The sequence below is a fragment of the Sitophilus oryzae genome, unplaced genomic scaffold, assembly GCF_002938485.1.
Source record: "Sitophilus oryzae breed Bouriz unplaced genomic scaffold, Soryzae_2.0 scaffold_1521_pilon_pilon, whole genome shotgun sequence".
In the NCBI taxonomy this organism is placed as follows: Eukaryota; Metazoa; Arthropoda; class Insecta; order Coleoptera; family Curculionidae; genus Sitophilus; species Sitophilus oryzae.
In genome coordinates, this window is record NW_022146194.1 from 107,546 (window position 1) to 134,226 (window position 26,681).

Sequence of the window (26,681 nt, forward strand, 5' to 3'; positions counted from 1 at the left end):
ACTACCTACCAACATTTACTAACATATTTTAGCATGGGCGGCTATACGTGTCTCCCGGCGCCAATTTTTATCCTTTATTTGAAATGGAAGACGCTATGATATAAATGAACCTAGTTCTTATCCAACTTCAATTTTCGAAAAATAAATTCTTTTTATCCAAAATTGGTTTCACTATGCTAATTTTCCGTTTTATAAAGATTATTTTCAGCTGCACTAGCAAAATAAATCGCATTTATTCTTTCGCAAAGTAAAATAGTTGTGTAAAAAAGTGCAAGACCGCAAGAGTCTTGCACGTTGATTTTGGTTTTGCGTCAGCCTTGGTAGACCGCAACTTTACTTTACTTTTTGATGTTGGTCTTGCACAAAAAGTAAGACCACGACCAATACTGACGCAAGACCAAGACAAGTCGCGCTCATCACTAGATTTGAAGAAACCATATAGATGTCCTCAAACAGTATACCGTTGAAGTGGACAATATTGCATCAGTCTTACAGTAAATATGAGCGCCACTAATTTAACCTAACATCTATCAACAAAGAGATGAAACCGATCGTTTTTATCAGACTGGTTCGCCTATATTACAACCAACCCAAACTACTTGTAAACAGACACACTTCATTATAGTTGGTCAAACAGCGTGGCGAAAACGTTAATTCCACAGCCGCCTCCGCCGCCGCCGAAGTCGACGGACGCCCCTCGGGGGGCGTGCACCGCCGAATTCGGTGCCGATGCATCGTTTCAAGGCCGACTCTTGGCGCATTATTTCGGATGCTGATCGGCGTGGACCGGATGCGACGTCCACGAATACCAGTTCTGCTCTTTCAAATTTCATTTACGTAAAAATATTTAAACCTAATCCCGAGCTTCAGGAAAATATTTTAACTTCTACAGGGTGGCCCAAAAAAGTGTGAATGGATCGAGATGATTTTTTTAAATGGAACACCCTATATATTATTGCATTTTTGGCTTCCTTTCAAATAACTCTACATAGTCCTAAGATACGAGTAAGATATGAGTAAATATAAATATTTCGATAATTTCAGAGGTAGTAATAAATAAATAAAAAATATATATTTTTCAGCCAATCTAAAAAAAATATTAAACATACACGAACTGTCCTAAAATCAAAACTATATTAGGCATTTACTTTAGATAGTCTGTACTTGCTTTGCTATAAATATTGTAATCTTAAATCATACAGGGTGTTCAAAATTCTACGCCAAACTTTATAGAGTATAAAATATTTTTTTTTTGTTTTTTCTTTAAATGTACACCCTGTATATTACTATTTTAAAAGACGGAGAATTAAAAAAATGAACGCTTTTTGCATTTAGAGTAATTCAAAATTTTTAACGGTGTCGTGGATATTCGCGGTTTTATATTTGATAAAACACCCTGTATGCTTTAAGATTACGATATTTATAGCAAAGTAAGTACCTCCAGACCATCTAAAGTAAATACATATAATAACGTAAGTAAATACATAAGTAAATACTATAATAAAGTAAATATAGTTTTGATTTCAAGACAGTTACTGTATATTTATTATTTTTTTTAAAAAGGGTGAAAAAACTACATATTTTTAGTTTGAACTTAAAAAAAATTCCAAAGTTTTTATGTTAAGAGCTACAGTTGCCCGACGCACTATTGCCGGATCCTGTATACAGGGTATTTCAAAAAACATGTATCATCTAGTAACTTTTATCATTCGAATTACTAAAAGCATTTGGAATAAAATTGTAATAAATCGAAAAAAAAAATGAAGACAGCCCCCTATACCGGGTGCGTCTCAAAAGTGGCTCACCCCTATAACTTTTTTTATATCTTCAGATAAAAAAAACGAGACTTGGTTGGTTAGTATATGACATAAATTAGGATTGATTGACGTATTCAATTGTTTTCGGTCACTTCCTGTTTCACCGGATATGACTCCAACTTTTGAATTTTAAATGGCACCCTCGGTATTTTTGTACTTTATTCGATAGAAAAAGACATTCTGAATATAATGACATATCATATGTCAACTTTTGACATATTCGCTTAAAACGAAATTGAATTTTAAATTTCAATCTAGAGTGCCATGGCTATGTTAAAAACACTAATTCTTAATCAAGGAGCCTTGGAAAAATAGATTTGATCGTCTAATGTTTTAGTGCCTTGTCCTGGCCAGTTAGAAAATGCTCAAATCGTATTTTTAATCGTATCTCAATTTTTTCAAATGGAACGAGGGTGCCTCATTAGCATATTTGAGAAAAGCATTTTTTTACGAATAATTTGATACCACACACTTGGTATTTCGAGTCAAATTTTCGTGACGAACCGCAAGTTATTATTTCAAATACACCATATGCCAAAATGTCAAAAGTTGTCATATGATATGTCATTCTATTCAGAGTGTTATTTTCTTTCGAATAAAGTAAAAAAATACCGAGAGTGCCATTTAAAAATCAAAAGTTGTAGATAATTCCGGTGAAACAGGACCGAAAACAATTGAATACGTCAATCAATCCTAATTTATGTCATATACTAACATGCCAAATCTCGTTTTTTTAACTGAAAAAATAAAAAAGTTATAGGGGTGAGCCATTTTTGAGACGCACCCGGTATATACGAAACAAAGCAACATCGGACCTATGTTGATATAAAAAATAAATCTTATTTTTATGTGAGGAATGTCATCATGTCATCAAGAAAGATGGCATATGTTTTTTGAAACACCTAAATACAGGGTGTTTCTTAACCTTCATAGCACCAAGTGGAGTAATAAAAGGTACACCAGTCATATCTTTTTCACTATAACTTTTCAAAAAGTAATTTTTGTTACGTGCCCAGCTATCTTTTATTTACGACTCAATAAATATGTTAAAATATAGATTGTTTCTGTTTAGACTTTTTGAATTATTATGAATACTTTTGTCTACTGGGGTAGATTAGAGTTGGAGGTGGAATCTTTGGTGTCACAACCGCAAAATAAAACACTAAATCACCAAAATACACCAACGGTTTACAAAAACAATTCTGCTCATGTCATGGTAAGCGAAACGCGCGTCCAGTGCAAAAGTAAAAGTGTTTTGGTGTATTGTTGTGAATTACTGTTTTATTTTGCCTTTGGGGTAGATCTGTAACCCGTTCTGGATATTCCTGCAACAATGCCTTTAAATGATGGACACTCAAAAATCCCGAATGGAGGCAGATCTCTTTTTTACGTAAAAAACTGCAGACATGTATATTTTTTCACTCAGTAATTTTATACAGACATACGGACGAAAACTTATTACTCTTCAAACCAATTAAAAAATATGTAGATGCCGTCCCCTACATATAGGTGAGTCATATTCACACGACATCAATTTCTCGTGTCAAAAAATAAACTCACTAATTTTCATCTATCGATGTTAGTTCAGAAATTACTTGGAAAAAATTGAAATAAAAATGAAACTGCTATACCCTGTAGGAACGGGGAATTTCGGTACAACGCCTAATGAGATCGAGTTTTTTCGGTACTTTCGTTACTGACTAATTTTTGTTCAATGGTGATGCAGTTCATCCATCAGAAAGCAAGGGATGGTTTTTCAAAGTAAAATGGATAAAAAATTGAGATTTTTAATGAAAATAATATCAAATCATTAAGTAATCAGTCATGAAAAAATTAGCATGATGAACACAATTAAAGAAAAAAGTATAGTTAACTTAAATTTCACACCAAACAACATAAACCAACTTAACTGAATTTGAGACAAAAGCCCGAAACAGATAATATTGAATTAAAAATGCAAATATCTATTAAAACATAATATAATAAATATTATAGGAACTTCAAAAGAGAAAAGAAACAAGAACAATAAGAAATACCGTATGATCGAATAAAAACGGCGTCCAGTTGGCTTGGAAATGACGATCGATGACATTTCCCATATAAATTTACATATAAAATGACAGCGATCTTCATTTCATAGCCATCGCTGACGCCGTTTTTATTCGATCATACGGTAGCATCATTACTTATTTAGAAGAGTTTGATTTCGACCGCTAAAAAGTATCAAAGGACTTTCTCACGTAACAAAAAAATATTTAATTAAGTAATGGCCAAAAGATCTGAACCCTAAATGGTAGTTTTAATTAGAATTTTTCTAGAACCGTACTAAAATATTTTCGTTCAACGACTGTCGAGTTCGTCAATTAGCAAGCAAGAGATGGTTCTCAAAAGTAAAACCGATAAAAAATTGAGTTTCAAATGAAAATAATATCAAATTATTAAGTCATGAGAAAGTAAACATGAACACAAATAATGAACACAAGCAAAAAAAAGAAAACACATAGGTAACTTAAAAATTACTGTTGTAGATTGAACTATTTCTTCGTTGATAGTATTACTCAGAGGTATTACTATTGCAATTAAAAACTTGTATTAAAACAGCGGACGTATTACTGACTACTTTATTGTTCCGCCATCTTCTTTTTTCACTTTTGACAGACGACTCTCAATCTTAAGGTCGTCCCACACGTACAATAACTAAAGGTAACTTTACACATAAAAATAGGAAAACAGAAAACAATAAAAACACTGAATGACCACTAAACATGCCCCCGGCCTTGAAAGAGTCAGCTTTCAACCTCAATCGGCAATACACAAAACTTAGCAAAACTCCGTTTCACAGTTCCACTTGATGTCTTGATAGTAGCTACTCGAGCGATGCCGTCTGATCCTGGATGAAGTAAGACGATTCTACCGAGTTTCCATTGAAGTGGATGAGAGTGGTCATCTCTGAGAACAACAAGAGACCCAACTTGAAGTGCTGCTTGCTGAGTTTTCCATTTGGTGCGTAACTGAAGCTCGCTAAGAAACTCACGAGTCCAGCGGGACCAAAAATGTTGTTGGCACTGCTGCATCAGCTGGTATCTTGAAAGGCGTGACGTTGAAATGTCTCTAAGGTCTGGATCGGGAAGTGATGTTGCCGGTTGTCCGATAAGGAAATGAGAAGGGGTTAAAGCGGATAGGTCATTGGGGTCTGAGGACATGGGAGTGATTGGACGAGAGTTTAGGATTGCTTCAACCTCTGCCAATATAGTGCAATACTCTTCAAAAGTAAGTTTTACGCTACCGATTATTCGAGTCAAGTGTCTTTTAGCCGACTTAACACCGGCTTCCCAAATTCCTCCGAAGTGAGGTGAGAATGCGGGTATGAAGTGCCAATTTACGCCAATATTAGATATACTATCTTGTAAAGAATGTTCTTGCGATTTTAAAAATTGAGATAATTCTCGTAACTCTGAATTGGCTCCTACAAAATTTGTTCCGTTGTCGGAATAAACATTACTTGGCTTACCACGGCGTGCTACAAACCTCCGGAAGGCAGCAATGAAGGCATCCTTTGATAAGTCACTCACCAATTCTAAATGAGTGGCCTTGGTCACAAAGCACACAAATAGCGCAATATACGCTTTAGAAACCTTGGCTCCTCTTCCCTTTTTTGAACTCAAATATACTGGACCTGCGTAGTCTATGCCAGTATTATAAAAGGGTGGAGCAGGAGTAACACGCGCTTTTGGAAGATTACCCATGATTGGAGAAGGTTGCAGTGGTTTGCAGCGGTAGCATTTTATGCAGGAATGAACAATTTGTTTAGCCAAATTGCGACCAGCCAGTGGCCAATAACGTTGACGAATTGAATAAAGCAGTTGTTGTTGTCCAGCATGGAATAATCTTAGATGCTCGTGTCTAAAAAGCAATTTTGTAAGATGGTGCTTGGACGAAAGAAGTATTGGATGTTTGACATCAAAACTAAAATTTGATTGACTAAGACGTCCACCAACACGTAAAATACCCTCATCGTCTAGAAAAGGATTTAAAGAAAGAAGCTTAGATTGCCTTGGCAACGCATGACTCCTTTGCAACGTTTGAATTTCTTCTGCAAAATCATCCTTTTGAGATATCGTAATAAGGTATCTAAGAGTATCAGATAAATCCTTTGCCTTGAAAGGTTTAAATTGCTTGTCAGTGGGATTTCGACAATTGTATATGAATCTAAGACAATAAGCGACCACCCGTTGAAGTTTCATTAAGTTTGAAAATTTATTAATATTAATCCAATTTGAAGTTTGAAAAGCTGCGAGAATTATTTTTTGTTTCTTAACTTCTGGGAGTTCTCCTTCAAAAGTAGCTGCAGAATAGGGCCATTGATCTTTAGGTTGGCTAAGCCATTGTGGGCCATTCCACCACATAGTACAATCCAAAAGAGCCCTAGGCAAAATACCTCGGGAAAGAAAGTCTGCAGGATTGTCGGCGGTTCGAACATGATGCCATTGGTTAGGTTGTGTTAACCTTTGTATTTGAGCGACTCTGGTTTGAACAAAAACTTGCAAAGTACTTGGAGAAGTACGAATCCAGGCAAGAGAGACAGTGGAATCGCACCAAAGAAATATATCATCAAAAGTAAAAGTCATTGAATTTTTCACTCGATCAACTAGCTGTGCTAACAAGAGAGCACCGCACAGTTCTAATCTTGGAATTGTTAACGATTTTAGAGGACTAACCCTACTTTTAGCTGTCAAAAGCTTTACCTGAATCTCTCCGCTGGAAGATATACTACGAATGTATAGACATGCGCCATATGCTTGTAAAGAGGCATCGGCAAACCCGTGTAACTCCAACTTAACGATTGACGTATTTGAAACAAATCTGGGTATTTTTAAAATGTTAAGTACTGGTAGTTCTTGCCGTAATTGCCGCCATTGATTGTCTATAGTAGCTGGAAGAGACTCATCCCAGTCAAGCTTTAAGGACCAAAGTGATTGAAGAAGAATTTTTCCTAAAATGATACATGGGCCCAAGAGTCCCAAGGGATCAAAAATCTGAGCTATATCAGACATTATAGTACGCTTGGTAAACTTATTTAAACTGATAAAATCAGCAATAGTGTACATTAGCTGATCGTCTTCATAAGACCAATACAAACCTAGAATCTTGGTTCGTTGATCCTTGCCAATTTTAAGAATAGTAGAAGGATTTTGAATGTGCTGAAGAATTTTGGTACTATTAGTTGCCCATTTTTGAAGTTGAAAACAGCCTGAAGAAAGTATTTTTGAAATTTCGTCACATATTGTTAACGCCTCACTTTCTGAATTGCAACTTATCAACAAATCATCCATATAGAAATTGGATGCCACGAAATGAGATGATTGTGGGAATATTTTGGAATAATCTATGGTCAATTGCTTTAAACATCTTGTAGCTAACCAAGGAGCTGATGCAGTACCGTAAGTTACTGTTTGTAATTCGAAAGTTTTTAATTCCTCTGAAGAATCGAAACGCCATAGAATATTTTGGAGATGTTTTTGTGATCTATGAATCTCTATCTGCCGATACATTTTAACAATATCCGCACAGATGACAATAGGCCCCTGTCGGAATCTTAATAAAATGGAAAAAAGATTATCCTGAATGGTAGGACCAACTAGCTGCAAACTATTAAAAGAAATTCCATTATCAGTTTGTGCCGAGCCATCGAACACAACCCTAAGCTTAGTAGTTTGATTATTTTCGTTAACAACTGCATGATGTGGCAGAAAACCAGAATTAGAATGTTCGTCAATTTTAGATATTTCTCGCATATGACCAAGTTGAATATATTCGTTCATAAATGCTGCATATTCTTCCTTTAACTTTGGTTCACGATTCAATTTCTTCTCCAAAGAATAGAATCTTTTGGTAGCAATTTCACGAGAATCACCTAGAATAATAGGATCGCATTTTAAGGGAATATGAACAATAAATCTACCGTCGTCTTTTCGCTCGGTTGTTTTAGAAAATATGTCCTCGCAAAGCTGTTCATCTGAGGAGAATTTCACATTTGAACCAGGTGGAACAGTTTCTTCGACTTCCCAGAACCTTTTCAATAAAGAATAGATTTCGTCGTTTGAACTTGTACTAAAATTGCACATGGATTGCGCAGCAATAGGATCATTGTATAATTTTCCAGAGACTACCCATCCTAGAACAGTTTTTTGTAACGTAGGTAAATTAGGTCCTAAGCGGAACTGACCAATGCATAATAAATTGTAGAACCATTCAGCACCAATTAGAATATCAATCTTTGAAGAAACCGATAAACCAGGATCAGCTAACCTCAAATTGGAAGGAATATTTAAATTTGAAAGGTCGAATGACTGGAATGGTAAACCTTTATTAATTGTAGGTAGAAGTAAACATGAAATATCAGCTTTGAATGAGTTATGCATGGACACTACAGTAATATTGCATCGCTGTTTGATTTGAAAAGGAGTTTGAACGATACCCGAAACAGAAATACTTACTGGAAATGTCTTTAGACCTAATCTCTTACATGTATCTTCTGTAATAAAATTGGATTGGGACCCAGAATCTAATAAAACTCTGCATGTTTGAAAATATCCCTTTGAATTTTTAATTTGAACTAGTGCTGTAGATAATAGAATATTATCCGAAGCAATGCTTGAAGTTGCAGAAAATGCGTTATTTGATGAAGTTGTTGGACGCTCTGGTCTTGAATTTACTTGAAAGTCGTTATGAAGAATTGTATTATGCTTTTGAGTACATTTTTTGCAATGTCCTGCTAGGCAATTGTTGATCGTATGAAAACCGCGTAAACAATTTAAGCATAATTTTCGATTCTTAAGCTGATTAAGACGATCTTGAGTTGAAAGCTTTAAAAAATCATTGCAATTTTGTATATAATGATTTGAACCCTTGCAAAAAATGCATTCAGTTTTGAACTTTGTTGAAATTTGATATGAATGAGATTGTATCTTGACCTCTTTGGTCATTAAAACTGTTTCTAAGAAATCGGCTCTTGAACGTAAAAAATCTTTGAATGTTTTTAATGTCACCGTATCCGAATTGCCCTGAGTTGTCGCTGCTTTAACTTGCTCCCATGCTCGAAGTGTTGATTTGTCTAACTTATGACTTAATACAAAAACAAGAAGTGTGTCCCAGTGCTCAACCGGTTGATTTAAGTTTTTTAATGAGCACAAATGCTTAGAGAGGCTATCTAACATTTTTCTTAAGTCACTTGCTGACTCTTTAGATAATGTGGGCATTTCGAATATGGCTTTGACATGATTGTTTACCAGAACGCTATTGTTATTATACCTTTGAAGTAAAGAATTCCACGCTATCTGGTAATTGTCAGCCGAAAATTCTATAGAACGAATAACTTGCATGGCACCGCCGTCCAATGCTGCCCTCAGGTAGTGAAATTTTTGAATGTTTGTTATACTTGAATTTTCATTGATAAGTGAATCGAATGTATCTCGAAATTCTAACCAATTATCGTAACAACCTGTAAATTTCGGTAATTTTATTTCTGGTAATTTTACATTGAAATCATTTTTATTATTGTTACTTGAGCCTACATCAAAGTTACTTGAATTACTCGATTCGCTATGAGAATTTGGAATTACCTTGTCAAAGATGCTTAAGAATTCCTTGCACTCAACTAATAAACTAAAATAATTTTTCTCAAAAGTTTCTCTTTCCAACGTTTGTGTATCTAAATCATCTGAACTTATCTCTATCTCTGTTTGAACTATCTCGTATTCTTGTATTAATTTCTCATATTTTTCTAAACGTAACTTTAATTCAGCAATCTTAAACCTTTCACGATCGGTAGGCGAAGTATCTTGAAAGGATTCCTTTAGGGTTTTAAAATATTTTTCAAATAATGTATGTCGTTGTTTGAAAACTCTACGTTTCCCTAAAAGAACCCTTGTCTCCTCGTTTTGCATTTTGATATTAAAACCTATTAATAAGAACTTGGAGCAAACCTATCTTCCCGTTGAAAGAAAAGGATAATAAAGGTAAATAGGAACGGACTCACCGGCAATTTGCGTCGTCGTTTTACCAATCCCGGGCACGGCTCTCAAAACGTATTTTTTTTCTGCTTTCGTCGATGTGTCCTCCCCTTTTCCGATGCAGTTGGACCAGTCCACTCTTCGCACCGCTTTTACTACGCAACTCCCCTATTCTGGATCGTCTTGCGCAAATGGACTCGTCCGGCTTCGACCTTGAACGATAGAAATTGATCGGAAAAGTATGGATTTTCTTTGAATCTTTGAAATAATTGAAGATTTCACCCAGCTATCCGGCTCGAAGGACCAAATATGTTGTAGATTGAACTATTTCTTCGTTGATAGTATTACTCAGAGGTATTACTATTGCAATTAAAAACTTGTATTAAAACAGCGGACGTATTACTGACTACTTTATTGTTCCGCCATCTTCTTTTTTCACTTTTGACAGACGACTCTCAATCTTAAGGTCGTCCCACACGTACAATAACTAAAGGTAACTTTACACATAAAAATAGGAAAACAGAAAACAATAAAAACACTGAATGACCACTAAACAATTACATCAAACAACATCAACCAACCTCGAAACCAACTTAACTAAATTTGAAAAAAAACTAACATTTTCAATTAAAGATGCAAATGCCAAATGCCTATAGAAACATAACACAAAAAATATAACTATAATACATTCAGCAATATTATACTAAATAATAAAATAACATATTTAAACTTCAATAATTAATAAACAATATAGAAAGTTCAAAATAACTTCAGACGTAAGAACAATAAGAGATAGAATTACTACTTATTTTGAACAGTTTGATTTCGACCGCTAGAAAGTATCAAAAGTCTTTCGCACGTAACAAAAAATACGTTTTTAATTATTATTACCGAGTCCCGAAAGTACCGAAAGAACCGGGAATTAATAATTTCGAGTCCCGGTTCTTTGATGTCTCAAAAGAACCGGGAATTTCCGGTAATTTCGGTACCAGGATTTCCCGGTTCTGAACCCTACCCTGTATCTCCAAGAGGAAGCATTTTAGGACATAATTTTTTTTTTACTTATTTTTACCTGCAGAGTAAGCTGCCGAAGTTCTCGAATACAATTCAAACCACCGTGTATAATGATATAGGTACCAAACAAATAATTTATTTCAGTCATTTACATCTGTTATTAATTGGCGTAAAAGCTGATTTAGAATTAAGTATATGTTTTCGTTTTTAAGTTTTTAATCTTCATCACTTTATGTTAAAACCGTATGATCGAAAAAAAAGGCGTCCAGTTGGCTGAGAAATGACGATAGATGACATTTCCCATATAAATTTACATATAAAATGACAGCGATCTTCATTTCATAGCCATCGCTGACGCCGTTTTTTTTTTCGACCATACGGTAGTATTTTTAATGTTATTGTAAACTAATGAAACACAGATATCGATAGCAAACCATTCAAAAATACGATATTGTCGAATCTGTGCCCCATAAACCGACCAATTGATGCCGTAATAAGAAAAGTAACAAAGAATTTTAATTTAAGCGCGGGCCGGTATAACGAGTTCTGCAACCTTGAACTTGGCAGTAAGGTTTCGTCGGATCGTGTCATGAGCCTTTGCTCAAAAAAGCCATAAACAAAAGAAATAATAAACACATTTTAATAAATGATCACGCGCGCTAGTCTTTCTTCCCTCGCCTCGGCTTGTTCGCAAGCCGGATTTGATGCTCGTATCGTAGAGTGTGTAAATCTTGATCCGAATATGTGGGTGTCTCACTAGGTCACCTATAGTGTGTCTAGATAGATGTGTCTGTCATTTTAATTTCAAAGTAGTTTAGTTTATTTTTCAAAGATATAAGTTGGTACAATTTGTAAGAAATAAGTTAGTACAAAGTGCCTTCAAAATATGATGAGAAAAACAACAATATCTAATCGAGATATTTTATTTAAAAAATCTATGTATTTTAGAGTGTGGGCATGGTACAAAGAATACAAGGTATGATCGATAGCGGCTCCAATTTCGTTCAGTTCGCGCATACCACCTGTGACGTCACTAGGAAAATAATGAATAAATAAAAAATAATGAAAGTTGACAGGAGATCTGCATTTTTGGGGTTATGGTTAAGAATTGTTTATTTTTAAGACTTTTTAGTTCGTTTAATTTAATAATTACTAAAACCAGCAGTTCCAAAAATATATTTAAAAATAATAATTATCTATTAACATGGATTTGGACGATAGGTAAGAATACTAAATTTATTTCTATATTCGGTATAAAATTGTTTATTAGGTTTTTAGTTTGCGATGTTTATGGTAAATAATTTTCATTTTCATTGCCTCTGAATTCACATGAGGACAGAGTTGAGGATATCTATGGAAAAGTAACCACAAGAGGAATTGTTACATCATTTAAAAAATATTGGGAAGTTTATTGTTTCCCATCGAAAAGTAGAAAATGCCAATGCAGATGAACGTATTGTAATTGTGATAGAAGTAATTCTAAGGGTGAAGTTTATTATAATTAGTGGAAGTAATACCAAGGGTGAAGTTTATTATAATTAGTGACCTCTGCTTCTTTTTATATGTAGAAGTTTCTGGTTTTGAGAATAAATCGGTTGAACGACACCCAAAATTTAAAGGAAGTATTTGCATACCCAGAATATGCCCATCAAGGATTATATAGCTCAAATTTCCTTTAATGGTAGGCAATTATTCAATGCAAATTAACTTTTTAAGTGACTAAAATATTAAATAGTTTACAATATGGTATATCACTAAAAATATATTACTTTTAGGTACAATTAGGGCCCGATACATTTCAAAAAGTAGAATATTATTTTATATTAAATGAGGTATTGTACTAACAATCAATTTATATTAATAACGGAGATTAAAAAATAACAGAATAAATAGTTCTTTTTTTATACTACAAAAATAAACTATAGAATACAACAGTATTTAAAAAAATAAATAAAAAGTGATGTTCCGGCCGAGATTCGAACTCCGGTCTCTCGCTTCCTAGCCCGACTCCTTATGCACTGCTCCCAATACTGCTCCACAGTAACTTGCTTAGCGATAATTCAATGGCGGTATATAAACAAAAAAAACAGGTTTATAACAATATCTTGACGATTTGAACTGGCGCGCGGAGCGTGCTGACCAATAGCGCCTGTTATCACCTGTGACGTAGCGACCAACCTGCGCAATATCATACCTTGTATTCTTTGTACCATGGAGTGTGGGTATTAACCAAAACACCATATTATACAAAGAATCTATAAAAAAGAACCATTTCTTACTTTTTTAAACTTCAAGACTTCAAGAAACTTCATGTATTTATTATTGTATTTATCAATATCTATAACTTCATATCATCTTCATCATTTTCAGTTTATTCAACCATTTCGAATTATGGTGTAGCCTTCCTCACATACTCTCTTTGTAGTTGGGTCCATTATTGTCTATTGTTGGCTATGCGGGCCCAAATTACCCCTGCTAATTTCCTAATATCATGGACCTATCTCAGGATCGGTCTTCTTCTAGGTCTCTTAATTCATAATTTCTCGTGAGTATATACAGGGTGGCGCACCTCATTCGCCTCAGTTGATTATACGTAAATGGAAAGATGTAGAAACAAAATATTTTATGGGTATATGTGGGGAGGCAAAGTGCACAATTTAAAATTATTTTGAAATATACAGGGTGTCTCAGAACTAAGATTCATACCAAAGTTATATTTTTTCTTATGGAACACCCGGTATTTTATTTCATTTTTGGATTCTTCGGCTCAAAAAAAAAGTATTTATTATAAGGGTTAAATATGTTTAAAATCATTGGATTTGAGATATTTAAAGATATTTAAATATGCATGCTACAAGAGAATTGATTATTAACACCCTGTACATTACTTTTCAGAATTAATTCTTGTGCTGAGTTTAAAGGTAAAGAAATAAACTTTACTGAAAAATGTTATGTTTCCTTAAATTTATACAGGGGTTCCAAAAAGTAGTGATCTTTTTTACGGATTTATTTTACATAAAAACTTTGTTATTTCAAATGCAACGCCCTCTATTTTTTAAATAAATCAAAGCAGATTCAAATGCTCTTTCAAACTATATTAGGGTTTCCCATACCTATCTATCTCAGATTTTGAATAAAAAGCGATTTTTAAATAAAATGGCAATCAAGATGGCTGTTATCGCCATGGCAATTTTCTAGTGATACTAACTATTTTCAAAATCGACATTGGTGTATGGACATTATTATTTAAACAGTTTACTAAAATTTACCCACAATAGTTTAATAAGTAAGTATTCTTTATTTTATGAAGAAAAATAAAGCCATATCTGCTGGTGGAACGAATGGATATGTTACTAGTGATTTTGTTTTGTGGAATATAGGAATATTCCTGATAAGCGTTCCTTTGAAAAATTACTTGTCCTATTTCCTATTTCGCAGAATTGGTAGTGTAGTTAAAAAAACCTATTAGGCAGAAACCTGTCATTGGAAGTGAAGAAATTGAATTTGTCTAATTGGATCTTTTATAAAAAATTCACGTATCTCCAAGTTATCGTAAAATAATACAAAGAACTACTTCGTTTTTTATATAGAATAATAAATACATATTAATAAATATTATTTATTAAACTATTGTAGGTCAATTAAATAAAAGTAAACTGGTATAAATTTAAATAAAGTCTATAATCTAATGTCGATTTTCAAAATAGTTACCAACTGTCACTAGAAAATTGCCATGGCGATACCAGGCATCTTGATTGCCATTTTATTTAAAAATCGCTTTTTATTCAAAATCTGAGATAGATAGGTATAGAAAACCCTAATATAGTTTGAAAGAGCATTTTAATCTGCTTCGATTTATTTAAAAAAATACAGGGTGTTGCATTTGAAATAACAAAGTTTTTATGTAAAATAAATCCTTAAAATAAATAACTAATTTTTAGTACCCCTGTATAAATTTAAGGCAGCAATAACATTTTTCAGTAAAGTTTATTTCTTTGCCTTTAAACTCAGCACAAAGATTAATTCTGAAAAGTAATGTACAGGGTATTGATAATCAATTCTCTTGTAGCATGCATATTTAAATATCTTTAAATATCTCAAAAACCAATGATTTTAAACATTATGTAACTTTTTTAATAAATGTCTTTTTGGGCCCAAGAATCCAAAAATAAAATAAAATACGGGAGTGTTCCATAAGAAAAAATATAACTTTGGTATAGATCTTAGTTCTGAGACACCCTGTATATTTCAAAATAATTTTAAATTGTGCACCTTGACTCCCCACATGTACCCATAAAATATTTTGTTTCTACATCTTTCCGTTTTCGTATAATCAACCGAGGCGAATGAGGTGCGCCACCCTGTATATATAAAGCAGAGGTCGTACAGCTTCTGCCGCATCCCGCATTTCGACCTCCATATTGTTCGATTTTGCCATTCTTCCTGGTTAATAGCTCTATCTCTCATGTACTGGTCTACTCCATCTAACCACGTAGTTGTAGGTCTTCCTCTTTTCCTTCTGCTTTGGTGACGATACTCCATTGCCCTTTTTGGCCATCTTTCCCCTCCCATTCTTTTTGCGTGCCCAAACCATATTAGCTGTCTCGACTCGATATTGTCGGTGCTGGTATATATTCGTCTTGTTCTTTGCCTGATCTCCTCATTTTTAATGTGCTCCATCTTTGATATTCGACACGCTCTTCTGAGAAAGTCCATCTCCACTGACTCGACCAACCTTCTTTCTTTTGATGTAAAATGCCAGCATTCGTCACCGTATGTTAAAATGAGCTCTACCATTGCTTTGTAAATCCTTAGCTTTGTTTGAATGGATGTTTTATTTGACCACAGGAGAGGGTTTAAAAGACCGATTACTTTCTTACCTTGTTGACCTCTACTATGTATATCTTTCTTAGAATCCCCCCCTTCATCAGATATAATACTTCCTAAATATTTATATTTGCTACACCTTTTAATTTCATGTATGTGTAGTTCAGGATCTTCAGTTTGTTCTTCTCGTACTTTCAGGTATTCGGTTTTTGTGAGGTTGATATTGAGTCCACATCTATCATATTCTTCCTCAAGTTTCCTGAACATATAGTCGGCATCCTCCTCACAATCTGCAATGATAACTTATATAATACTTATATTAATAAATATTGTTTATTAAACTATTGTAGGTCAATTAAATAAAAGTAAACTGGTATAGATTTAAATAAAGTCTATAATCTAATGTCGATTTTCAAAATAGTTACCAACTGTCACTAGAAAATTGCGATGGCGATACCAGGCATCTTGATTGCCATTTTATTTAAAAATCGCTTTTTATCTAAAATCTGAGATAGATAGGTATAGAAAACCCTAATATAGTTTGAAAGAGCATTTTAATCTGCTTCGATTTATTTAAAAAAATACAGGGTGTTGCATTTGAAATAACAAAGTTTTTATGTAAAATAAATCCTTAAAATAAATAACTAATTTTTAGTACCCCTGTATAAATTTAAGGCAGCAATAACATTTTTCAGTAAAGTTTATTTCTTTGATTCAGTCGATAGACAGTGGTTGTTCAAGTCGATAGACAGTGGTTGTCAATCTCTATTCCCGTAGCTCTACTCTTCCTTCTCCAGTTTTTCAATTCCTCCTGATATATATTTTAAATAAGGTAGGTGATAAACTGCACCCCTGTCTGAGTCCTTTTGATGTCAGGATGGATTCCGATAGGAACTTCCCCTGTCTGATCATACTTTTTGAATTTTTGTACATATTCCAGATTACATTGATATATGTTTTATACACATTTGTCTCAACCAAGATTTCAAACAATTTCTTCAAAGGCACCGTGTCATGGGCTTTCTCTAAATCTATAAATACCAGATGCGTGTCCAAATTTCGAGCTCTCCTTTTTTCAATTATTTGCTGTAACACAAATATGTTGTCTGTACAAGAACGCCCACCTCACGCTCCTCGTGAGTACTATGCTATAATTTTTGTTGTCCATCTGTTGTCCGTTCTTCTTGCCAGGTGTCCTGCCCATTGCTATTTGAGGAATTTCACTCTGTACCCGCTCTGTGGATTAGGTTAGGTTAGGTTACGCTCTATTCTTTTACGGTCTCTCTTGGTTATTCCAAGTATATTTCTTTCCATTGAGCGTTGTGCGACCTGTAGTTTCCTTATTATGTCCATTTTAAGTGATCAGGTTTCGCATGCATCGGCCATGACTGGTAGTCCATATTGGTCGAATGTTTTCTTCTTTAGATAGAGTGGCATTTTAGATTTGAATATGATGGAGTTTCTACCATGTGCTGTGTATTAGTTGTCCCAAATATATATGTTTTACTATTTCCAGTGTTGTGTTATTTATTAGAATGTCTTTTCTTTCCACTAGTTTGTTGTACATAACATTAGTTTTTGTTAAACTTATTTTGAGACCCACTTTATGGCTGGCTGTATTTAGTTCATTAATTTGGGCATGTAGTTCTTCAGGACTATTGGAAATTAGGACTATGTCATCAGCGAATCTTAGATGGTTAAGATATTCTCCATCTGTTTTTAGTCCTTTGTTGGTTCAGGCCAGTTGACGGACAATGTCTTCTAAAATTGCTGTTAACAGCTTTGTGAATATCGCGTCTCCCTGTCGTACTCCTTTGCCAGTTGGGAACTCTCGGGTGGTTTTATATACCATTACTCCTGCTTTGGCTTCTTTGTATATATTGACGAGAGTTCCTATATAAGTTATATAGAAACTAAGTTATATAGAAAGACGATCAAAAAGTTGGAAAAATTTATAACTTTATCTCTTTAATGGATATTTTAAGGAACCCCAAGTTCCTGCGGTACCGGTACTTTGCACCGAGCTGCCTTATGATAGCTACGTTACTGATGGCAACATTATGCATTATTATTTGTGGTAGCGATAGCGGTTGCATTGATTAAACCAAAATAATTCAAAAACGGTTAATGCAAATATAGACAAACTATATAGGTATGTTTGAACAAACATAATTTATTAAAAAAATAAATAAAACATACAAGGTGTTCCATTTTATAAAGTGAAGTTATAATATACAGGGTGGTCTGAACTGTATTCCGGAAACTTCGGCAACATATTCTGCAGATAAAAATAAGTAAAAAAGTTCATATAAATGTATGTCCTAAAATGCTTAGTTTCGGAGATACAGGGTGTAGAAGTTTCATTTTTATTTCTATTTTTTCCAAATAATTTCTGATGTAACGTCAATATTTGGATAAAAATTGGTTTCTGGGAGGTTTCTAACATGAGAAATTTGATTTCGATGTCAATATGGCTCCTACTTGTAGAGGGCGCCACCTACGCATTTTTTAACTGGTTTGAAGAGTAATAACTTTTCGTCCGTACCTGTATAAAACTAGCTAGTTAAAAATATACATTTACGACGTTTTTTACGTAAAAAAGGTCTCTTGGTAAAAATCGCTACGAGTAATGGTTCTCGAGATATTTGGAATCGAAATTACCAAAATCTGTCATCATTGACATAAATTAAACATGTTGACTAATTAGTTATTAGACTAAAATCATAAATTTGATATGTTTTTGTGCCAAAAGTTCAACAGCAACTGTTTTTTCATCATTTTTTCGAAGAAAAATTTATGATTAGTTTAAAACAATAAAAAGTTCCCAAATTTCTCATTTCATTCAAATAACTATCTACTCAACATGTTTATTTTTAGTCAGTAATGACATGTATTGACTATTTCCATTGTAAATATCTTGAGAACGGTTGCTCGTAGCAATTTTTACCAAGAGACATTTTTTACGTAGAATATCACGGAAATGTATATTTTTTCACTCGGTAATTTTATACAGGCACGGACAAAAAGTTGTTACACTTCAAAACAGTTAACACACATGTAGGTGGCGCCCCCTAGGAGTCATATTGACATTTGACATCAAAATCAAATTTCTCATGTCAAAAAACTCCCAGAATTTTCATCCACATATTTACGTTACTTCAGAAATTATTTGTAACAATCGAAATAAAAATGAAACTTCTACACCCTGTATCTCCGAAACTAAGCATTTTAGGACATACGTTTTTATGAACTTTTTTATTTATTTTCATCAGTAAAATATGGCGGTCGAATTTAAAATACCCTGTATACAAAAAACACTCCAAATCTTAATTAGCTGTTTTGATAAGTAGAATATATAAGCGCATAAAGATTTACTGTTTATACACCTACAGAGCCCTACCAAACAACCCACGAGCACATACACACCGAACGGAGAACAACAAAAGGCGCCGAAATACGGCGGAAGGGGGGTACTGGGGAGAACTGGGGGGCCGGTGCCCGCCGAAACGAGAACACTCTCACCTTCACCTTGACTTGCCGCTTCGATCAGTTTCAGTTTTTTTTTGCCGGCCGGCGTTTGACTTGCAGAGGACAAACACATAATGTTGACCTTACTAGTTGTCGTCATCGATTCGACAGTTGTTATGACGCTGTAACGTCGTGCTGCTTTTATAGTACTCGACAAATCATAATCCATTGTTTCGAGTTCAAAAAACTTTCGAATTCAGCTATCGAATCTTTCAGCTACGGAATTGTTTCACACGCTTCTGGTGGTTATTGGGATACGTGATTTTTTTTGGCTGAAATCACTTATAAAAAAAGCAAAATATTCAGTATACCTATAGCCTTCCAAACAAAAAATCATAAAAATTTATCTACGGAAATGCATAATTTTCTTTTTTCCTAAGAATACCTGCATTGGGGCGTTTTATGAGTGGTTGCGATATTGTTGAAATTTCCATACTAGGATTGCTAAAGATTTTATTATTGTTAGAAATGAATACGGCCTCTTTAAATTTGCGCTTTTTCCAATGGGGTTTTTTGTGGACAACCCGGGCTTCCGACCGTTTTATATTGCTGTGCTTGGACCACACATGATCTGCAATGCCCGACTTCATTGTTTTACCCCTTTGCGTATGTTTTTTATGTTTGTCAAGTCGTACATCTAGAGGACGTTTCGTCTCTCCAATATACGACTCACCGCACTCGCAAGGTACCTGGTAGATGCACTCTTTCTCTTGGTTTGATGATTCAGGTTTTGTTTTTGTTAGGACACTTCTTAGAGTAGTCCCAGACTTAAAAACAGTTTTAATTTTATATTGCTTAGCTGTTCGCCTGATCTTCTGCGATGTTCCTTTCACATATGGAATCGTCAAGAGAGAGAGAGAGCATCCTCCTCAGGCTGGCACACCAATGAGTCGGACCTGCAATTGGATATAATATTGTCTAGGGATTTTGCAGAGTAACCATTCTGAAGCAAATCGGTTTTAATATTATTTAGTTCAGAATTCAGAGATTCTTGGTCACTGCATATACTGATTGCTCTATGACCTAGTGTTTTAATTATACCTCTTTTGGTTGCTTCAGAATGGTTCGACTGAGAATTTAAATATTGTCCTGTATGTGTTGGTTTTCTATATACATAAGTGCTAATGTATATCCATCGCTTCTACTTACAAGAACATCCAGAAACGGCAGACAGAAGTTTTTCTCTTTCTCAGTCGCGAATCTGATTAAGTTATTTCGTGAATTAAGATGGTTAAGAAAGCCAACTGTCTATCGGTTCCGTTCCAGATTATAAAGGTATCATCAACATATCGAAGCCAGATTTTGGGTTTGACGACCGAGGTACTAATGGCATTGGTCTCAAACAATTCCATATATATATATTCGCTATCACATTTTGTAGATATACTTAAGAAAGTAGAATTAGGTCTTTCAGACAAATTTGTCAGTTTTGACGTAGAGAATTTATACACCAAGGTCCCTTTAGAGGAATCGGTAGACATAGTCGAGGTTGAGGGATGACGTAACGTTTTCCGAAAGGACTTCGCTGCCTCTTGGATGAGTGATGGAACACTTGAGGTGCTGTTGGCATAATTCTTATTTTCAAGTTAAAGAAAAGTTTTATGTTCAAAATGATGGTTTACCTATGGGTTCCCCGCTTTCTCCAGTGATAGCGAATATATATATGGAATGGTTTGAGACCAATGCCATTAGTACCGCGATCGTCAAACCCAAAAATCTGGCTTCGATATGTTGATGATACCTTTATAATCTGGAACGGAACCGATAGACAGTTGGATTCCTTTCTTAACCATCTTAATTCACGAAATAACTCAATCAGATTCACGATTGAGAAAGAGAAAAACTTCTGTCTGCCGTTTCTGGGTGTTTTTGTAAGTAGAAGCGATGGATCCATTAGCACTTCTGTATATAGAAAACCATCACATACAGGACAATATTTAAATTCTCAGTCGAACCATTCTAAAGCAACCAAAAGAGGTATAATTAAAACACTATGTCATAGAGCAATCAGCACATGTAGTGACCAAGAATCTCTGAATTCTGAACTAAATAATATTAAAACCGATTTGCTTCAGAATGGTTACTCTGCAAAATCCCTAGACAATATTATATCCAATTGCAGGTCCGACTCATTGGTGTGCCAGCCTGAGGAGGATGCTCTCTCTCTCTTGACGATTCCATATGTAAAAGGAACATCGGAGAAGATCAGGCGAACAGCTAAGCAATATAAAATTAAAACTGTTTTTAAGTCTGGGACTACTCTAAGAAGTGTCCTAACAAAAACAAAACCTGAACCATCAAACCAAGAGAAAGAGTGCTACCAGGTACCTTGCGAGTGCGGTGAGTCGTATATTGGAGAGACGAAACGTCCTCTAGATGTACGACTTGACGAACATAAAAAACATACGCAAAGGGGTAAAACAATGAAGTCGGGCATTGCAGATCATGTGTGGTCCAAGCACCGCAATATAAAATGGTCGGTAGCCCGGGTTGTCCACAAAGAACCAGGTACCAGGTACTTTGCGAGTGCGGTGAGTCGTAGTGGAAAAACTCATGCTTGACTGCACGCAACAAATTCACGGGTGAATGCTCGGCTCTAGTATATAAGCTCAGTAGTTTTAGGATTTAGTTTAGTTCACACTTGATAACGGTCAGTGATACTTCTGACAGAAACGTTGTGTAAGCAAAAATAAATAAAGACTTTTAATGCCTAATATTTAGTTCAAATAGCTATTGTTTCTTAAAGCAAATTAAAACTTGACCCGAAAAGTTATACAGGGTGAGATAATATTAATAATGAACATTGGTCAGCTTTAAAAGCAAGCTACTTTTTTATTTTAAATGGAACACCGAGTATATTATTCCGAGATTCAATAGAGAATTCATGTCTCTTCAAAATGCTATTAAGGTTGCCTATCCCTCAAACAAATAATATTTTCCTAGATATTTTAATTTTTATAATTTAGTGTCAGTAGATCTTTATTAGATTTATTAGAGATTATTTGATAATATCTAAGTGGCTGTGATTTGTCTGACGTTACTCTCAACATAGCTGTCTAATTGGTCCAACTTTAACAACTAGTTATCATTTTGTGTCAGTTAAAACAAAAAAAATCTCAGAAATTTGCCGAAAATGCAAAATTATCCTACATCAGAATGAATTCATATGATTCTATTAGTTGGCGAATGCAGTGTCCATTTACTAATTACTAGAATATTTAACTGCTCCTGATTTTATCTAGTCTGGTTTTTTTATACGGTTGTTAAAGACAATGTTTACAAAACTTTACCAACTATTGTCGACAACATGAGAAAAATAATTGTAGCACTCCACATATGCCTTTTAAAATGAAAAGATCTTTTGAAAAGAATACAGGAAAGAAGCATTTTGAGCATTTGATTTGACCGAGCTAATTTTTGTCACATAATTATAGGTTTATACCTAGTTTTAATTCTGTAATAATTAAAATATGTTTTAAAGGTGTAACTTTTAATTACTGTTGAGTATACTCGTATTACTCTACATCCTTTAATTTTTATTAAATTAACTAAAGCTATATCACAGTCACCTAGACTTTTTCAAATAATAATCTACTGACGCAAAATCGTAAAAATTAAAATATCTAGAAGAATCTGTTCTAGAAGTCTGAGGGGTAGGCAACCTTAATAATATTTTGAAGATATATGAATTCCCCATTGAACACCGGAATAATATACTGGGTATTCCATTTAAAATATAGCAGTAACTTGCTTTTAAAAGTGACCAATGTTCCATATTAATTTTATCTCACCCTGTATAACTTTTCGGGTCAAATTTTAAGTTGGTTTAACATACAATGGTTATTGTAATTAAATATCAGGCTATATACGGGGTAAATTAAGATTAAGGTAGATGTTATTGAAATTTAAAATTTACTCTTCGTTTTCACATAATGTGAAATATGTCAAAATCCTTACAGTTTAGGCATATGCTTCAAAACTCACCTTTATTTTTTCCTAGAATCCGAAAATCAATTAATATATATAGGGTGTTCCATTACAAAAAACACAACTTTGATGTGTAACTTTTTGGGGACACACTGTATACCTATATATTTTTATAAAATGCTTTCAATTAACCTACATATGCTCCCAAAAATTCATTTCCATATAAACTACGGTTCTCCTAGGAGCCTCAGTGTCGTATGAGAGGCGCCACCCTGTACCTATAAATAATTTTTGGAAATATTTAAATAAATATTTGCTTGGATATTATCCAAACTAAATTTTGAATGCCACATTATTTTTATTAAAATCAAAAGTAACGTTCAATTTTTTTACTATAATAGTAAAAAATAAATATTTAAAAAGTAATTTTCTTCCTTAGGACGTCAAATCAGAAATTTTACCGATTTTTCAAAGAACATATCTGACATTATATTCCCAAATTTTATAAACATTGTAGTCTCGATAACCTCTAATCTATATTAAACGAATTTTCAAAATACCTGTTTTTATCTGCATAACATCACGAGCTGTCTACGGTCTCTTGTACCAAATAAAAATTATAAATGCAATTCTTTTTTGGCGCGATCCTCGGAGCACAATTTAAAAAGAGAAAATAGTACTAAAATCGCGAACCGTATCATTTCATTTCGAATTACACGCGACAATAAAAGTTTGATATGACAGCGTAGACCTTGAACTTCTCCAAATCACTGGTTTTGAGAGAATGTTCATTATTAATTATAGGACGTCTATCGGATGAACGGACTTTTGTCCTTGTGGCAACCGAAAATGCATTGTGCAGCGCAACTGAGACCAGTTTTTGCATCTCAACGTTAATCAACTGCTAGATGCCGAGATACAGTGGGTCCGTCTACATCTTTTTTAATTGCTTTTTTATTTGGCGATGTTGTTGTGAACTATCCCACGTTATTATTTTATGTTAGTGTGAGTAACTACTATTTTCAATTTTACAAAATTATTATATCGGAATACAGAGAGATGCAACTAAAATGGGTTAGATTTAGAATTTCCTTCTAAACCGCAAAAAACTCTAAATTTCGCTTCAAAATTTAAATGTTATGCAGGTTCGGAAAGATTATTCCAAACCACTTATACAGGGTGATCCGAACTGTATTCCGGAAATTTCGGCGGCACATTCTGCATATAAAAATAAGTAAAAAATTCGTATAAATATACTAGCGTGTACCAGCGACTTCGTTCGCATGGAATTGATCATTTGTAATGGTGATGATAAAGCAAAGCAAGAATTTCCATTAACATACAAACTGGATAAAATTTTCTCACATTTATGTCAGCAGGAGAAAAAACAATATGGCGATTTTATTATATAACTTGATAATATTTGAGGGGTAGTTTCATATCGTTGGAATTTGACCTTCGAAAAATCCGTTTGCCAAAAATAAGCTTTTTACGTCAAGCAGTTTAAGCAGAATCGTGGTTAAGAAACTACCTAACTTTTTGGAACACCTTGTATGATTTTTTAAAAAAAATCAAAATATGTAAAAAAACAAATAAATTATGCTTGTCCAAGCGTTTTCCCGAAAGACTAACCGTTTTTTAAATAACAAATATTGTAATATTTGAGAGGCGTTTTCACCCTCTTGGAATTTGAGATTCGAGAAACCCCTCCTTATCGAAACACTACACCCCAGAGTCAATCCGTTTGCTAAAAATCAGCTTTAAAAGTCAAGCAGTTTAAGCAGAATCGTGATTACTCAATGGTCATATTTTATGAAACACCCTGTATAAATTTATAAAAAATCTTAAAATATGTAAAACAACAAAATAAAATATACGTGTTTAAGAGTTTTTCCGAAAAACTTACCGGTTTATAAATAAAAAAATATTTTAATATTTGAGGGATAGTTTCACCCCCTTAGAATTCAAGTTTCGAAAAATCCCTTCTTATCGAACCTCTACATCCTAAAGTCAATCTGTTTTCCAAAAATCAGCTTTTACTTTAAGCAGGATCGTGATTAATCAATGACCAGATTTTTCGAAACACCCTGTATACATTTTTAAAAAATCTTAAAATATGTAAAAAAACAAAATAAAATATATGTGTTTAAGCGTTATTTCGGAAATTTGACCGTTTTTTAAATAAAAAATATTGTAATATTTGAAGGGTGGTTTCAACCTCTTAGAACTGGAATTTCGAAAAATCCCTTCTTGTCGAACCTCTACACCCTAGAATCAACCTGTATGTCAAAATTGAGCTCTTTACGTTGAGTGGTTTGAGCAGGATCGTGATTAATCAGTATGTCAGTCACTTAAGGATTTTATATATTAGTAATGTCCTAAAATGCTTAGTTTTAGAGATACAGTGAGAACAAATTTCATTTTTATTTCGATTTGGGGCAACGGCCCAGCTACGTCGAAACACCGGTTCCCATTAGAACACCGAAGTTAAGCGACGTAAGGCCATACTAGTGGATGGACGGGTGACCGGTTCGAAACTCTATATCGTGCTGTTGTCCAAAAAAAGGCAAAAGTGTAAAATCTATTGACACACGTACACTGCTCATTCACGCCGCCGCACTTATGGGGTATTTTACCTCAAAACCTGGCCAATAATATTTTTATTTTTTTGTTGCATTCTTCCGCGTTTTAAAACGTGAGAAAATAAAGAAATTGCTTCAAACTTTATTTTTTATTGACAAGATTAAGATTGAATTATATAATTAAATACATAAGTTTATTCAGGGTGTCCCTCAATAACATGTCAATACTCGAGGGAGTGATTCCTCAGGTCATTTTATGGAGAAAAGTTCCCATAAACATAGATCCAGAAATGCATTGTTTCTAAGATACAGGGTGTTGAAAGTGAAAAACGCTACATTTTTATTCGATCAAAAAAAAATTGTAACTCCCAAACTCGCACAAATTGGCAAAATTTCTTATCAAGGCCTTCTGAAGAAATACTTAAGCTACAAAACCACCCAGATTGATATACTTGATAAGGTTCGATTACATACTGAAAGTTTACATACCGGAATAACTAAATTTAATCCGATATCTGAGCAGAACGGCAGGCTTTATCCGCTAGTAATTTTGACAGATATGCTTAATATAAAGTAAACCGACGAGTAGCGACAGTCTCGTTTTCAATTTTCTTTGCGGCTGCGCGAAATAAGTAGGTTATCTGTAATATGAAGAAGGGAAGTTGCCACTGTTGCCATTTATCAAATATCTCTATATACTTTACTTCAAGTATGCCTCAAGCAACGAATCATTTTTTTAATTATTTATTAGCTGTAAGATATTTTATACATTCAAATTTAGAAATAAGGATAAAACAAAACAAAAAAAATATGTATAAAACTTTATAATTAATTCCACTTCAAATTATGGGCAGTGTATACCATGTTTATAGGACCACTTCATAAGTTAAGCAGTTAAATACGTAGTTTATCTGTCAAACACGTCAAAAGAGAGAGAAAGAAAATTTGGTCGCACCACATCAGAAGAGCCGATG

At 34.0% G+C, this 26,681-nt stretch overlaps 2 protein-coding genes across 2 annotated transcripts; both read right to left on the bottom strand.

The window, feature by feature from the left end:
• Positions 1 to 4,337: 4,337 nt before the first annotated feature.
• LOC115878653 lies at positions 4,338 to 10,379 on the bottom strand. The gene has a single exon (XM_030895197.1). The coding sequence runs from the start codon at positions 9,761 to 9,763 to the stop codon at positions 4,604 to 4,606; it is 5,160 nt and encodes a 1,719-aa protein (XP_030751057.1). The 5' UTR covers positions 9,764 to 10,379; the 3' UTR covers positions 4,338 to 4,603.
• A 3,884-nt stretch (positions 10,380 to 14,263) lies between these two features.
• On the bottom strand, positions 14,264 to 19,367 carry LOC115878637. The gene is made up of 3 exons (XM_030895180.1): positions 19,193 to 19,367; positions 15,231 to 15,960; positions 14,264 to 14,270 (listed from the first exon to the last, which is right to left on the bottom strand). The coding sequence occupies exons 1-3, from the start codon at positions 19,365 to 19,367 to the stop codon at positions 14,264 to 14,266; spliced, it is 912 nt and encodes a 303-aa protein (XP_030751040.1).
• Positions 19,368 to 26,681: the final 7,314 nt, after the last annotated feature.